General features: G+C 40.1%; 1 protein-coding gene across 1 annotated transcript in view; it reads right to left on the reverse strand.

The window, feature by feature from the left end:
- LOC129766199 (uncharacterized) overlaps positions 1-14,804 on the reverse strand; it is a 278,884-nt gene that overhangs the window by 7,492 nt on the left and 256,588 nt on the right. Inside the window, exons 7-10 of the mRNA XM_055766709.1 lie at positions 14,704-14,769; positions 12,492-14,630; positions 7,895-8,043; positions 1,808-2,236 (exon numbers count right to left, since the gene is read on the reverse strand). Coding sequence (XP_055622684.1) covers positions 1,808-2,236; positions 7,895-8,043; positions 12,492-14,630; positions 14,704-14,769 — 2,783 coding nt within the window. The remainder of the gene's footprint in view (positions 1-1,807; positions 2,237-7,894; positions 8,044-12,491; positions 14,631-14,703; positions 14,770-14,804) is intronic.

Here is a 14,804-nt window from a genome sequence, read left to right on the forward strand (position 1 = left end):
CGTAAATACCTTCATTATAATATATTTCAGGTACACACAAAAATGTAATGGTAATAATGAATTGAAAGGTATCATAACAAGACTTAACTGGAGAACTGTCAACACTGGAGAAGGGTTCATAAAGTTACTATATTGCTAATGGTGCAATTTTTCATTCTAAACAAATTAATCGGATATGTTTTTATTTAAATTTCAATTTTTTATTCAAACTTTAGACGTCCAACCATTTGATGGTTCAGCAGATGGTCCTAAAATCTATTGTTTTGTCCTCGCCCAGGTCGAAAGCATCTATTTCTACATCTTCAACACCTACGTAAATATCTTCAGATGCTTTTATAAATCTCCAAAGTCTGGTCCTGGAACATCAGATTTGATGTATTATTCTTGGCATATATTACTCAAGAAAGCTAGATAAAGTGTTCTAGCATCCGAATTAATCTGAGTGAATTCAGGTGTTTCAGTTTGTTTTGTTCAATTCAACAATCAATAGCAAAACGTAGTTCAAAAAACAGTAAAATAGGATTTCGGACGTAGTGGAGTCTCTCTAGGTTATGTTTAACGACGGATTCAGTGAGAGCGGGTGAATTCAGAATTTTCAATGGTTCGAGATTCATTATTTCCTGAACTGATTCAATCCCTTCTTTTCTCTTCGAGTTATGCAGTTGTGCATTCATTTGAAAAATAAACTTTCAAAGGAAATGAATTTTCACGACAATATGAGTGCACTTTTGGAATTTACATTCTCTGTGCTATAGTAAGGAAAAAATAAACGATGTTATTTATTTATTATAACGCTATATGAATACAATAGGTGAGATGGGAAAAATATTATTAACCTCAAGCCAATATTGCATCGTTATTTTTAAAAATCTGTAATTTCGGTATGAAACACAAAAAAATGTAATCTGTATCTACAGATCACGACTGACCACTTCCCCCCCCCCCCCCTCAACCGTATGTCACATTAAGTAAAGCAACTTCGACCCCTCTCCCCTCGTTACTCACGTTAAGTAATTTGTGCACAGCGCTTAATGGGTAAATGATGAGCACTTGTTCGTTCCATTTATAATTCTGATACTGTCACGCAAATATTTTTTTTTTCACTTTTTAGTTCTCCCATATTTTTGACGAATCACAGGCTGATGTGTCAAGTTACTACATTATCTATCCTGGTTCAACATATAATTGCTGATGGTAATCAATCCCATCAAAATGTCTATCGATGACATTTTCTCTTAAAAAAAGTATTATAATTAAGGGCGACAAATCAGAATCAACAGTGGAGAAGCGCTGAAGATTGATGTAATCCATGCCAATATGAGGTCGGTCCCATTTCAGAGACACTCGCCCCCCAATTTATCACGGCTTTGCGCTCGCTCGTTTCATCCGGTCTCAATCTATTTCCGTCACATCCTGCCACAGAAACACACGGCAAAAACTCATCAGGAAAACCCCACCGAAATGACTGTGTCATATGTCAGTTATCCCACAAAAGTCTCATCAGAATGAGCCCCAAAAATGAGGGAGCAGTCCTTCTGCAGAAGAAGCCATCACACATTTATCATTCGGTCCGGCGCCTAACCCATGGAGGAAGCGGGTTGACACATCCTACCGAAACAACGCATATGTATCGAACTAATGTAGGTCAACTAATAAATCATAACTGGCGAGGCGTTTCATCCCGGTCCGTTACAAACCAACCGCCACTCCCACGCTGTGTTTATTATGAAGCCTAAGCTTACCACATCTGGCTTAGGGTCACTAGCAGCAGATGATGAAGCCGAATGAGCAGCTCGCCTTGACTTACCTTCCCATTGAGGACATTTCGGGCGCTCTCGAGTTCCTCTGGCACGGTGACCCGGTCATCGGATGAAAGGGTTCGAATCGGCGACGAAAGAGCGGACGGTGGCGAGAAACCGTACGCATTTTCCGCACGGACGACAAAAATGTAAGACGTTTCCGGCGAGAGACCCGTCACGGTGGCAGTGTTGCCGGCGATCTGTTGGAGGGCAATTTGCCACCCGCCGTAAGGGCCGCTGTTGCTCGAGTCTGGGCTGAACTGTTCGATGGTGTAGGTCGTTAGGGAACCGGAGCGTGGGAATTTGTCCTGACCACGAGTCCAGGCCAGCGTTACATTGCTGTTGGTTATGTTGAGTGCCTTCGGTGAACCCGGAGCAGACGGGGTCTGTTCGATGTTGTACGTTCGTTGCTGAGAAACGTTCAGGTTGTCATCAATCTGGGAATAGAAAAAAAATTACATAATTTTAAATTATATGTTTGTGTGTTTCTATTAATTTGTTCAAATGAATTTTTGTCTGTTTGAGTTGGTACTTTTTTCTAATGTTCATTAATAAAGTGTATACCAATAGGGCTACTCTTCTAGTCATATTCTTACTCAACAAATATTTCAATCTACCCTTTTGATAACTTGTACATTTCCATCGGAGATAACATTTAATATAAGTTTACTAGGGTGCCAATGAATGTATGGGAAAAAATCGACCATAAAATTTCAAAAAGTTAATCACACTGTACAAAATGTTCACCATCTCGAAAGAACACCCTATGCCGAATTTCAGCTCAATCGGACTTAAGGGAGAGTGGTGCAAAGCGGTCAAAGTTTGAGTTTTTTAAAAATCAAAACATCAGCCAAGAAGGGAGTAAAGGAAATCGAGGTTTTAGAAAAAAAAAATTTTGAAGCTAAATGTCTTAAAATTGCATAAAACGTCGAGATCTAGTGTCATCTCGAAAAAAAATTTTTGGTAACAAATCGGCATTCTGGGATTAAGTTTTTTCCGGAGTACGAAACGAAAAGTATGGTTTTGGGTGCCAATAAAAATAGTTACCTCGATACTTCATTAGGAACTTGCTACGAAATGTTGATTTGCATGATAATATACCCTATACAAAATATTGGCTCATTCGGGCTTCATTTACTGGTGTCACAAACGTTAAAATTTGAGCTTTTGAAAACCGAAAAATCACCGGAAATCAGGGTTTTGACATAGGACTATGTCTTTGATTTCTATATAGGGGGTCACTCTACGAAAAATGTAACGATTTATTAAGAGTTTTCAAACGCATATTACATGAAATGGTTATTGCGACATATGTTGTGTTATATATCATTAGACAGGAAATTTATCCAATTTTTTCGTTGTTTGAAACATGAACAGTGAATATAGTGAAAAAAGTTAACAATTAAACGATTTAACGGGGTATGTTTTCTTTCGATTGCACTATCCACTCGCTTCCTCCCCGACGCAACGAGCAATCTCTTTGCCTAAATTCGGGCGTTGGCTCATAATGTGAGTTGATGCGTAAAATGAATTATACTCCATTTACAGATAATAGGCATTAATTTCATATTATATTGCATGTCGTCCATTCAATGTGTGCTCAATTCATGTTTTTATCGTGAAGGTCCAGGATGTCATAATATCGAGTATGTTGTTTGGTTATGTAAAAATGCAATAGATGAATTTAAATGGCTGCTGATTTAGAAGATCGAAAGGGTATACCCATGTAAATCAGATTATGATAGCTTGAGTAGTCGCGATCTTACAGGGCTATAAAGTTATTACAAACAATGTTCCGGACAACGTGGTAACGAAGGAGATAATGCTATTTTTATCTATAATATATTTTTGTAGTCATAGATTGATTTGACTCAGACTTTTATTTATGTATATGTAGTCTTAACTATTTAGACTTGTGTTTAAAAATGATACATGATGACCCTTTGTCTTCTTCTGCATGATTGAATAAACAGAAGAAGAGGGTAGTAATGGCTTTAATGGTATTTTTGTGTACATTTTTGAACCGAATGCGGTACCGAATTCTACCACGTTATGTCATCCAACCCGTTTAAAGGATACAAATACATACAGGAAACGGTTTTTCCAGGGCATCCATTTGATGTATCAAAAGAGAAAAAAGACAGATTTTGAACAATGAAAAACTCAATTTAAATGCAATTACTACACACAATCACAGTCCTGTGTCAAGAACCCGTCCGTGACCCTAGGTTCAGACCCATCAACTTAAAAAAAAAAACATGGTATTAGCTCATTCGGGCTTCATCTACTGGTGTCATAAACGTCAAAATTTGAGTTTTTTTGAAAAATCACCAAAAATCGAGATTTTCAAAAAATGCCAAATGTCTTAAAATTGCATGACAAGCCGAGATTTACAGTTATATCGAAATTTTTTTTTGCCAAAAATCGATTTTTCAGGCGTAAAAACGACCAAGCGCAAAAACATTTTTTTTGACAAATTTTTTTTTCGAGATAACTGTAAATCTCGACGAGCAATGCAATTTTAAGACATTTGGCATTTTTTGAAAATCTCGATTTTTGGTAATTTTTCAAAAAAACTCAAATTTTGACGTTTATGACACCAGTAGATGAAGCCCGAATGAGCTAATATTTTGCATAGGATATATTATCGGGCAAATGAACATTTCGTAGCAAGTTCCGAATGAAAAATCGAGGTAACTATTTTAATTGGCATCCAAAACCATACTTTTCGTTTCGTACTCCGGAAATTTAGAATGCCTATTTTTGACAAAAAAAAATCGAGATGACACTAGATTTCGACGTTTCATGATATTTTAAGACATTTGGCATCAAAATTTTTTTGAATTTCGAGATAAGATTAGTTGAAAAAAATGTACGTCCTTATAAAAAATTATTCGCAATTAAAATTGATCATATGATAGGAAAAAATTACTCATTTTCGTAGGCCACCTCATTCTCGTAGTTTAAAAAAATGGAAGGGCCGGGGCAGCGACCAGTTGATTTGGCGTGAAACTTCACCATATCAAAATCCAAATTTCATAAAATTTATCGTCGTTTTTATTAACGCTTTATCGACCGATGGCCTTTCATTCGTTTTATTTAGAACTGATAGCCTATAAATATGATGTTATAGCGATAGACAGTTATTATTGTAGTTTCGTTGCTTTATAAGCACCCGCATTTTCATACTGCTTTGTGGCTGAGCGGCCAGACGGTTATGAACCATCAGTGGTCGGTAAAGTGTCAAAAATAGTAACAATGAAAAATAATAGGAAAAAGCTTTAGAAAACTAGATAATTGAAGCGCTTTTAAACCAAATGTGTTTATCTGTTGTTGTTTTGAAGAATGTAATAGAGTTCTGAGTAGTAGGCAGATGGTTATTGAGCAACAAAACAATATAAATCGAGTCATTGTTCACTAACTATTAATAAAGGGTCACTCGTCCCGCTGTGGTAGCAATAGGTATACATGACAGGTAGGTTTAGTATTAAACACTAAATGTCTGACATTTTACAATATGGATCGTTTTAGCATCGCACAACGTGTTAATTTTGTTAAATTATACTATAAAAATGATGAAAAACCATGCACGGCCTACAGAGCACACAATCGCTAATGTAGTGCGTAAATTCGAACAAACTGGATCCGTAGCGGATGTTGTGAAACCTGTGCATCATCGTAATGTGCGTTCGGCCGAAAATATTGCTGCTGTTGCTGCCAGTGTGGAGGATGACCCGAATGTTTCGATTCCACGGCGTGCTCAGCAATTGGACTTGTCAAACACATCATTGTGACGAATTTTGCATTTGGAATTGCACCTACATCCATATAAAGTCCAACTGGTACAAAAATTAGAGCGTGGTGACCATGGAATGCGTCGGGCATACGTCGATTGGGTGAACGAACAACAGCAGCAAAATGCTGAATTTTCGCATCAAATTTTCTTCAGCGATGAGGCACATTTCGAGTTCGGTGGCTATGTGAACACCCAAAATTTCCGTATATGGGGCTCAGAAAATCCACACGTGATTGTTGAGAGGCCATTGCATCCACCAAAAGTCACTGTTTGGTGCGCATTATGGTCTGGTGGAGTCATCGGGCCGTATTTCTTTGAAAATGAGGACGGCGAGACGGTAACTGTGAATGGTGAGCGCTATGGCCGCATTTTAACTGATTTTTTTTTTGCCACAAATTGAAGATATGGATACGGATGACATGTGGTTTCAGCAGGACGGCGCCACGTGCCACACAACACGACCGAACATGACCATATTGCGAACGAAATTTGAGGGACGCATAATTTCGCGTTTTGGTGATGCCAACTGGCCGTCCAGATCATGCGATTTGAACCCGCTAGAGAGGAACACAAATTTCTGCATTACTCGAGAATTAATCAAGCAATTGAAACAAAATTGGGTATATTGAGGTTATAGGGTGCAATAAATGTTTCTATGATGGTTAGACTCTCCAGACTCTAAGGGGAGGCTGTCATAGAAATGAAACACATATTTCTGCATAACTCGAGAACTAATCAAGCACAATTTGGGATGGTATGACACCCCTCCCTCCTCTGGAATGGAGAGGGGGTCCCATAAATATATTACACAATTGGAAATTTTCGAAAACTCTGAAGGAAAAAGCAAAATTAAATTCCCATGTGTTCTACGCACGATGAAACGCACTCCTTCTTCTTTTTCTATCTATACCAAAAAAAAATTAAAAAGGAATGCCGAAGGTATTGATAAGAATAGAGCTCGAGGAAGCAATGGTCCAATTTAAGGCTGTCTTTATTCTATCATATTTTCTGTACAAAACATTTATTCCATGTAACGGAGAAACATGTCATTTGCAAGTGGTTGAAAAATCTTGAACGAGAATTGTATCTGATATTATAATGATGAGTTTTGTTAGAAATACTTGGAATTTTATAGTAAAAGGTAAATTCAATGGGGTCGATAAAAAGACAATCAATGAACAGTTCTTCGATTAGACCCATGAACTTGCTCATAGTAAGAAAACGTGAATGTTTGAAGGTATTGATAACAAAAAACAAATTTTGGGCGGGACGAAGTTTGCCGGGTCAGCTAGTATTTAGATAAAAATGGGTAGAACAAATAGATGTCTGAGTGGAAAATGTAAAACACAAATGATGACTAGCCGTATTCGGAAGGGGCGAGTCGAACACTAATGGTGAATACAACACAAGATTCTGAATTTCCTTAGTTATACAGACTGAGACGAGTGTTGTATTTCCGCAAAACGAGACTGTATCATAGGGCTTAAACCGCACTCAGAAGTGTCTGCGAGAATATCTGTCGTTCTGGACGAATGTTATGGACCGCCATCCAGCTATCTTTTTTGCATGTTTTTTATGACAATTTAATTTTTTAAATAATAAAATTCAAAAATAGCAATTTATTATTGGGTCATGGGATAGAGAAATGTATAAAGATTAATTTACATTAAATTTGGAATAAGTCGATTCAATAGAACTTGTGAACTCGTGAACGCTTAATTAAACACAACTAGTTTCGAGAAAAACGCATTTGAAGTTTTGTGTCAAGGCAGTACTAGATTAGATATCGGATCACAAAAATGGTCATAGCTAGGTCAATAATTAGATTATCCAAAAGTCCTTTCTAGGGTACATTCTTAAATGTTTTAATTTCTAAAATATGAAGAAAACAATTTAGATTTTTTTAGATTTCTCACACATTTTAAATGCCCCTCAAGGCGAATTACAGTTTATACGAAGGATAACCAATGTTCTAGGTGCTGAAGAACAAGAAAAATCACAACGAATTTTCTTTATGTTTCAACAGCGCTCATGATACAAATGATATCCCACATGCGATATGTGCGTTACTATATCCCTTATCTTCTTAACGTCTGCTTTTCGTCTAAGAAATATATTACTTAAAATGGGCAAAACCCATTTGTTCTCTCCCGCCTCACGTGTGTGTATGTGCGCCAGATTAAATAATAAATTCTACACCCAGATCCGAATTCTGTTATCAATATTCAACCATTTCCATATGAATTGCAGATGAGCGTCGGAAGCAAATCCATACCACTACAAAATCCGTTCCACTTACCATAAGATACGCACTCCAGGACGTTACCACCGCCGATGGGGCAGATGGTGGCGACGCAGATGCTATTGGCGCTGCCGCCGCCACCGCCGCTACTTGATGTCCCACAACAGCCACACATCGGTACCAGCCGCTGTCCTGTTTTTGCAAATCTGAAAATATAAATCATACAAAATCATAGAGTAAATGTTTAGTTTAAACGAACCGAAAGCAGAAGAGCAAGACGAGACCAATCATTGGGTGTTTACGCAGGAACGAAAATGCTGAACTTGCCCTCGAGAGAAAGAGTTATTGCACCGAGCCAAGATTCAAAAGGAACTATATTTTTGGCTCGAAGAATAGCACAGAACATATTTTTGGAAGGGTTGAAATGTAGGGTGGTCTGAAAGAACTCAAATTGGTCGGCGGTGGAGTTTTCCATTGGATCCACTCTATCGCAAGGCAAGCGCATCTCTCCACCCGCCGCCAGATCAGTCTAATCATTCTTGTTTGCACAAGCGAGATCAACAAAAGTTTAGTAAAAACATGCATAAAGAATTTCCGTTTTCCTAGGCTTCCACAAACATAGCCACACACACAAACGAATAGCGTCCCAGTTTCAGTTCAAACACTGAACAGGAAGAATCTTGCATGCAAAGCAGTTTTTTGCTTGCTTCCTGCCTGTTTGGAGTATGTCTCATGTCCTCACACATACACAGTCACATCTCTTGGGAATTCTCTTTGACTGTCTGCCGAACCACATCTGAAAGATTGCCCTGCGGGGAAATGCATCCTAATAATGCAACAACAACCACAATAACGAACACACGTTGATGGACCTCGGGAAGAAGGGGGGGGATGAGGCAATTGCATATGCATAATGCATGTGGTCTCAAACAGTTTGAACATGCTCTCGCTAATGGAAAATGGACGCTTTCGACTTCCTTTTTGCTAGGATTGGAATTGGTGGGGAGTGGGGAGGGAACGAGGGTCGGATGAAAGCGAGCGAAAGCTTCCTTTTTCCGGATCTCGTCGCAAGCAAATGAACAAAACAAACTGAATGTCGTCTCCGGATCCGGCACCCACCGGCGATATGCCATTGAGAAGCTAGGAGTTCGGATTCGAAATCGGGTCGGATTTCTTGAAATCCTGTAAATATTGTGTTGAAAGAGGTGCACCGACTGAAGAAGCCGAAAGACATATAAATAAGGAAGCTTTATGGGAGTGAATATAATCGGCGGAAATGTGTGCGTCTTATCCCCCCTCCCGTATCCGCCCCGTCACCCTCTCGTTACATTTACGGAGGAGTCCAGGCGAATCCCTTCAAGGAACCCAAGTGGGAAAAAGATAAAGAACATATCGCCGGTAAGATATCGCTGTGCGAAGATGCGCTTGTGTGAAAGATAACATTAAGTGTAATTCATTGTTTCGGCAGAGTCCAACCTTTATCGTGTTGCGTTTCTTTCCGTACTTTTTGTTGGGATTTACAATCTGTTTGGAGTGGAAGATAGTTTCACCTCGATCGGGACCGCCAGAGATGGAAGGCTTTCTCTGAGAGTACACATCTGCATTTCCCGTGAATGATTGCAAGCAGTGAAAATAAAAAGTGATAACGTTTTTCACATATCCTTGATTTCTTTTCGGCAAATGTATTCAGCATCTGTCCGATTCTGATAACTAGCTCAAGATTTTTGTTGTTGCTATTTGGAAATTATTTTTATTATTTTGATTGATCTATTGAAATTAAATTATATAAAAAGCTCGCCAACATAAGAACATGACTCAACTTCTAGAAGAATATCGACACTGTACAAATCACGGAATTGACAGAGATAGGATCATACGTGGATGAATATTCAGAAGCCGACATGATTCAGTTCGGAATGAAGTAGATTATAGTGGAGATGAAGCAAATGTTGTACATTCCAATAAATAGATTATATCCTAAAAAAGCTTGATCCTTCAGCAGACGTACTAAAGTTCAGGTATATTTATAAAAAATAAAAACGTGTTCATACACCCAAAGTTAATTTTTAGCACATGTTTTGGCATCCCTATTAATTACATTAAATTATCGGAAAAATAACAGAAAATATAGTACTCCCCAATACATGTATATCATTTGTATATGCTAGAGCCAAAATGAGCGAGCGAAACAGGAGACACACTTATATGAAAGCATATGAAATCTTTTCGTATAGTTTGCCAAATACACGGCCCAGAAAGAGAAAGATATATTCTCGTTCATGTTCTTCTTCATCCCCTTAGAAAACACTTTTCAACTTCATTTTATAATGAGGTGTAATATTATCACGCTTCTATATAACAGCGCTGGCAGCTATATGGATAGCGTGGTCGTGTGAAATAGCTTTGCATTCCAGCCGGCCTTGGTTCGATCCGCGTTGACGTCGTGTGGACTTTCTTTTTTGGCACAATTCCGAATGAAATAAGGAAAGAAAACAGAAAGAAATGTTTGCTTCCATACATACAAACCATTTTTAAGCTTTTAAAACAGCTCATTATTTGCGCACTTGACCCTCCAGCAAACCAAATAGCATAATTTCTGCCAAAGATGAAATGTTTTCTGCCAACATTCTGCCACATGTCTTTGTTTCGGATTGAGCTGTGCACGTAACCAAATCACTTACTCGCTGATGTCTCTGGCATTGCAATCATTACATCAAACTGACGCCATTCCATTAAGGTTCTGAATTACACAATTGTGTGGGGAATCATCAAACTAGGCTATCATCGGCTCTCCAAGAAAATAATTTTTCAGGAATTTTGTGTGTGATTTGGTTCCGCATGACAGTAGCAAAACTATCTCTACCAAGGATGACAGCTAAGCAAATCGAGATCGGAAATATTAATAGAAAGGGAAGAGCGCAAAGCGGAGGACCTGAACACAATTGAGCGCAGTTCTACGTCAACAATGTGATCGTGTCTTGGACACAACCTCCTATAATTTTTACTAGAAACAAAACGAACTCTATGGAACAACTTATCGAATTTATCTGACATCTTTCACTTCTATTTCGACCTCCTCAATAGAGTCAAATGCCACTACGAGTTCCCGAGTTCCAGTATTCGAAACGAGGTAATGAGAAAACTGTGAATGATTTCCGGGAACTTTCGGAAAGAGCGAGTTCTTCATGCTTCATGTATACATCACTGTATTATACATGTTCCCCAATTTCAAATAGGAGCCACAAGCTGTGAAGTGTTCTACGCCTAATTATAATGAATATTTCAATATGTGTTTAGATTAGCAGCATCTTAATGTCATTCCGAAATATGGCAATATTGAACTAGTAGATCGATTGCATTGTTTTTGTTCAAGATTAGATCTAGCCGTTGGATTTCACAATTGGAAAAAAAAACTATTTGATTTCGCGGTTCAAAGAAACACTGTATTTCGAAACGGGTATAACTAAGTTTAATCAATTCGAGATGTGATCTATCCGATGTTCTATTTGTGACTGACTTGACTGCCACTGCCACTGGTATTTTATACGATACCAATGGTCAGTGGTGAATATAGAACAATTCTCCTATTGGCAACCAGCGAGCGAGCGATCATTGTTGCGAAAGAGAAAGACTGTATTGTCTTTAGTACAACAGTGTGGATCACCTTAGGGTGACCAACTTGGCATAACTATTTCATTCCTTAACATGCCGCCCGCCTTGAAATCATAGGATTTCAATATTTCATACTAATCTAACTAATTTTATAATCGAAATGATGATGGAGACTGTATCCATTTGACTTCTTCTGATGGTGATTCTGCTTCCTACGTGGACTACGTGTTGTTGAATGGTCGGATGGGGCTGCGACATGCGATGAAGTTTCCTCTTCTGGTTGATGTGGGGATGTGACGATGTTTCCTCTTCTTCTGTTTGATAAACTTCAAATACGATGAGACCGATGGTTTCCAATGTTGACATCTACACAACATGTTCTCCTGGGTGATTTCCACTGATGCGGGTGACGATGGATCAATACTGGAACAAATGATACGCGCTTTTTATCAAGTAAATTTGAATGCTAACGAGACTTGCCTGGTGCGGAGGCCTCCTGGCCTCCGCGAGTGCCCTAGGCACCAATGACATTGACGACGACTGAATGGATGCTTGATGATTATGAGCTGCCTTGTGGATTTCATACGATGCTGACTGCGATGACATGGACTTCAGGGTAAGATGGCCAGTCCTTCTGATGTCCTGTCGTGAGCGAATACAGCTGTCCGAGCAATGGTACCAATGCTCGGATGGAGGAATATCCAACAAACTGCCACGATTCTGCTACGAAATAATTGCTTGTATCTTCTTGCTGGTTAGGGTAGTAAGATTGCCTTGGATGGAACATGCACGAGAGTAATGGAGAAACATGCTGTAGACCTTCACCGAAATACAATTGACGGTCTGGCGTGGACTGTTAACTAAATGATGATACCACGTGGGTGATCGTCCCACCCGGGACGTGGAGAAATCTGTCTATGGTGGATGAACATTCCTTGAGCTTTTTGAAATATACAATGAAACAAATACTTAACTGAACGGCGGAGAACTTCCATTAGGAAGTCTCCGCGGTGCCGAAGCACCTACGATGGAAGAGGTTTACACTCTTCTGCTATTGGTGGTGAGCAGTTGTCTCGAACTGGAAGCACACAAATTTTTGAGATGCCTCTCTTGAGCAGACCATCCTTCGTGCGAACGGTCACTACACGGATTATCCCGTCTGATCCAGGAATCGTTTCCGCTATTCTTCCCAGACACCACTTCTGAGGAGGAAGATTATCGTCCTTAACCAGAACCATGGTGCCAACGATGGGATTGTCGCGCTTCTGGGTCCATTTTGTCCGGTTATGCAAATCGGAAAGGTAGTGTGTTTTCCATTTCCGCCAAATCTGTTGTACATAACTTTGCGACTTCTGCCACAAGAATAAGCGATTCTCAGGAATTTCCTGCAAATCTGGTGAGGGAATTGACACAAGAGGTCTTCCCGCTATGAAATGCCCTGGTGTTAAGGCCTCATAGTCGTTGGGGTCGTTGCTGAGTGGCGTTAAAGGACGAGAGTTCAAAATTGCTGCTAACTGCTGTACCACGGTGTGTATCTCGTCATATGTTAAAACTCTGGATCCAATCGTTTTACGAAACTGCGTTTTGAACGATTTTACGGCGGCCTCCCACAGTCCGCCGAAGTTTGGAGATCTTGGTGGGATAAATTTAAACTGGATCCCTTCAGTTTCACAGTCGCGAGTAACAGTATGTTGAAATTGTTGACTGCACAACTGCAGTCGAAGTAGTTCCAGCTCTCGATTGGCTCCAACAAAATTGGTGGCGTTGTCGCAGGTGATGACTGACGGTTTTCCACGTATAGAAACGAACCGCTTAAGGGCTCCGAGGAATGCCTGGGTTGTGAGGTCAGCAACCACCTCCATGTGCACTGCTTTCGTCGTCAGGCAGACGAAGATTGACACGTAGCATTTAATTGATGTGCTACGACGACCAGGATAGCGTATAAAGAAGGGACCACAAAAATCTACCCCTGTCTTGATAAATGCTGCTGCGGGGCTTACACGATCTGCTGGGAGATCTGCCATCAGTTGCTGGTGAACCGTAGGTTTGTTACGGAAACATGATGTGCACTCGAAAACGACTTTGCGAGCGAGACTGCGAACATTCGTCGAGACTGCGAAGATTTGCCAACGAGACGGAAGCGATGATAACCAGCACTTCACTATCATCGAATCGGTCCAAAAATATGCATGGGACGGGATTTGTATACTTTTGCGAACCTTCTCGTATAAATGGCTCAGCAATAAAGCGGATGATAGTTCTAAACGTGGGATGGTTTGTTTTTTCTTTTTTCGATTGATATCTTCTATTGGCGCAACTTTTGATTTGGCCGTGATGAGACGAACGCTAACTGATCCATCAAGTGAGGTGCAGCGTAAATATAGACACGCACCATACGCTGCTTCTGATGCGTCACAGAAGCCGTGGACTTCCACGTGGCTCGCATCATTGGTAAATCCAATCCATCGAGGAACCTTGAGTGACTCGAGGGCAGTTAAATTTCTGCGGTACGTTAACCAGAACTCCTGATGACTGACAGATAATGGCTCATCCCAATCACCCTTTAGTTTCCACAGCTCTTGTAAAAATATTTTCGCCTGTACCACTACAGGACCGATGAGACCAAGTGGGTCAAAAATGCGAGCTATGTCTCCCAAAACAACTCTCTTGGTGATTGTAGGTTCAGAGCTCCAACGAGGTATGGCGTAATTGAATTTATCGACGGATGGTTCCCAAATAAGCCCTAGGGTTTTCACAGTAGACGATGAATCAATCTCAAAGGTTGAGCGATTATCGCGAAGTTCTGAAGGAACATCATCGATAAGCTCCAAATTGTTAGAGCTCCACTTTCTCAAACTGAATCCGGCAGAGTTGAACATATCGATGAGTTGGCAGACAAGTTGCTTTCCAGTTTTGATGCTGTCTGTACCACTCAGAAGGTCATCTACATAAAAATCCTTCCGAGCCACCTCTGCTGCTACAGGATGTGTGTGTTTTGCATCATTCGCCAACCGTTGAATGCACTTCGTCGCCAGGTATGGTGCGGAGGCTGTGCCATATGTTACTGTCGTCAGCTGGAAGGTGGTTACCGGTTCGTTGGCAGATTTTCTCCAGAGAATGCGCTGGAGTGGCTGATCTGCTGAATTCAACTTCACCATGCGATACATTTTCGCAATATCGGCTATAATAGCGAACCTTCGGAATCGAAATCGTAATACGATGGAGAGTAAATCCTCCTGCACAACTGGTCCAACCATGAGTCCGTCGTTTAGCGAGACTCCTGTTGAAGTGCGACAGGAAGCGTCGAATACGACCCGTAGCTTGGTCGTGGTGCTGTCGGGTTTTATGATAGCAT

Source organism: Toxorhynchites rutilus, chromosome 2 (assembly GCF_029784135.1).
Source record: "Toxorhynchites rutilus septentrionalis strain SRP chromosome 2, ASM2978413v1, whole genome shotgun sequence".
NCBI classification, from domain to species: Eukaryota; Metazoa; Arthropoda; class Insecta; order Diptera; family Culicidae; genus Toxorhynchites; species Toxorhynchites rutilus.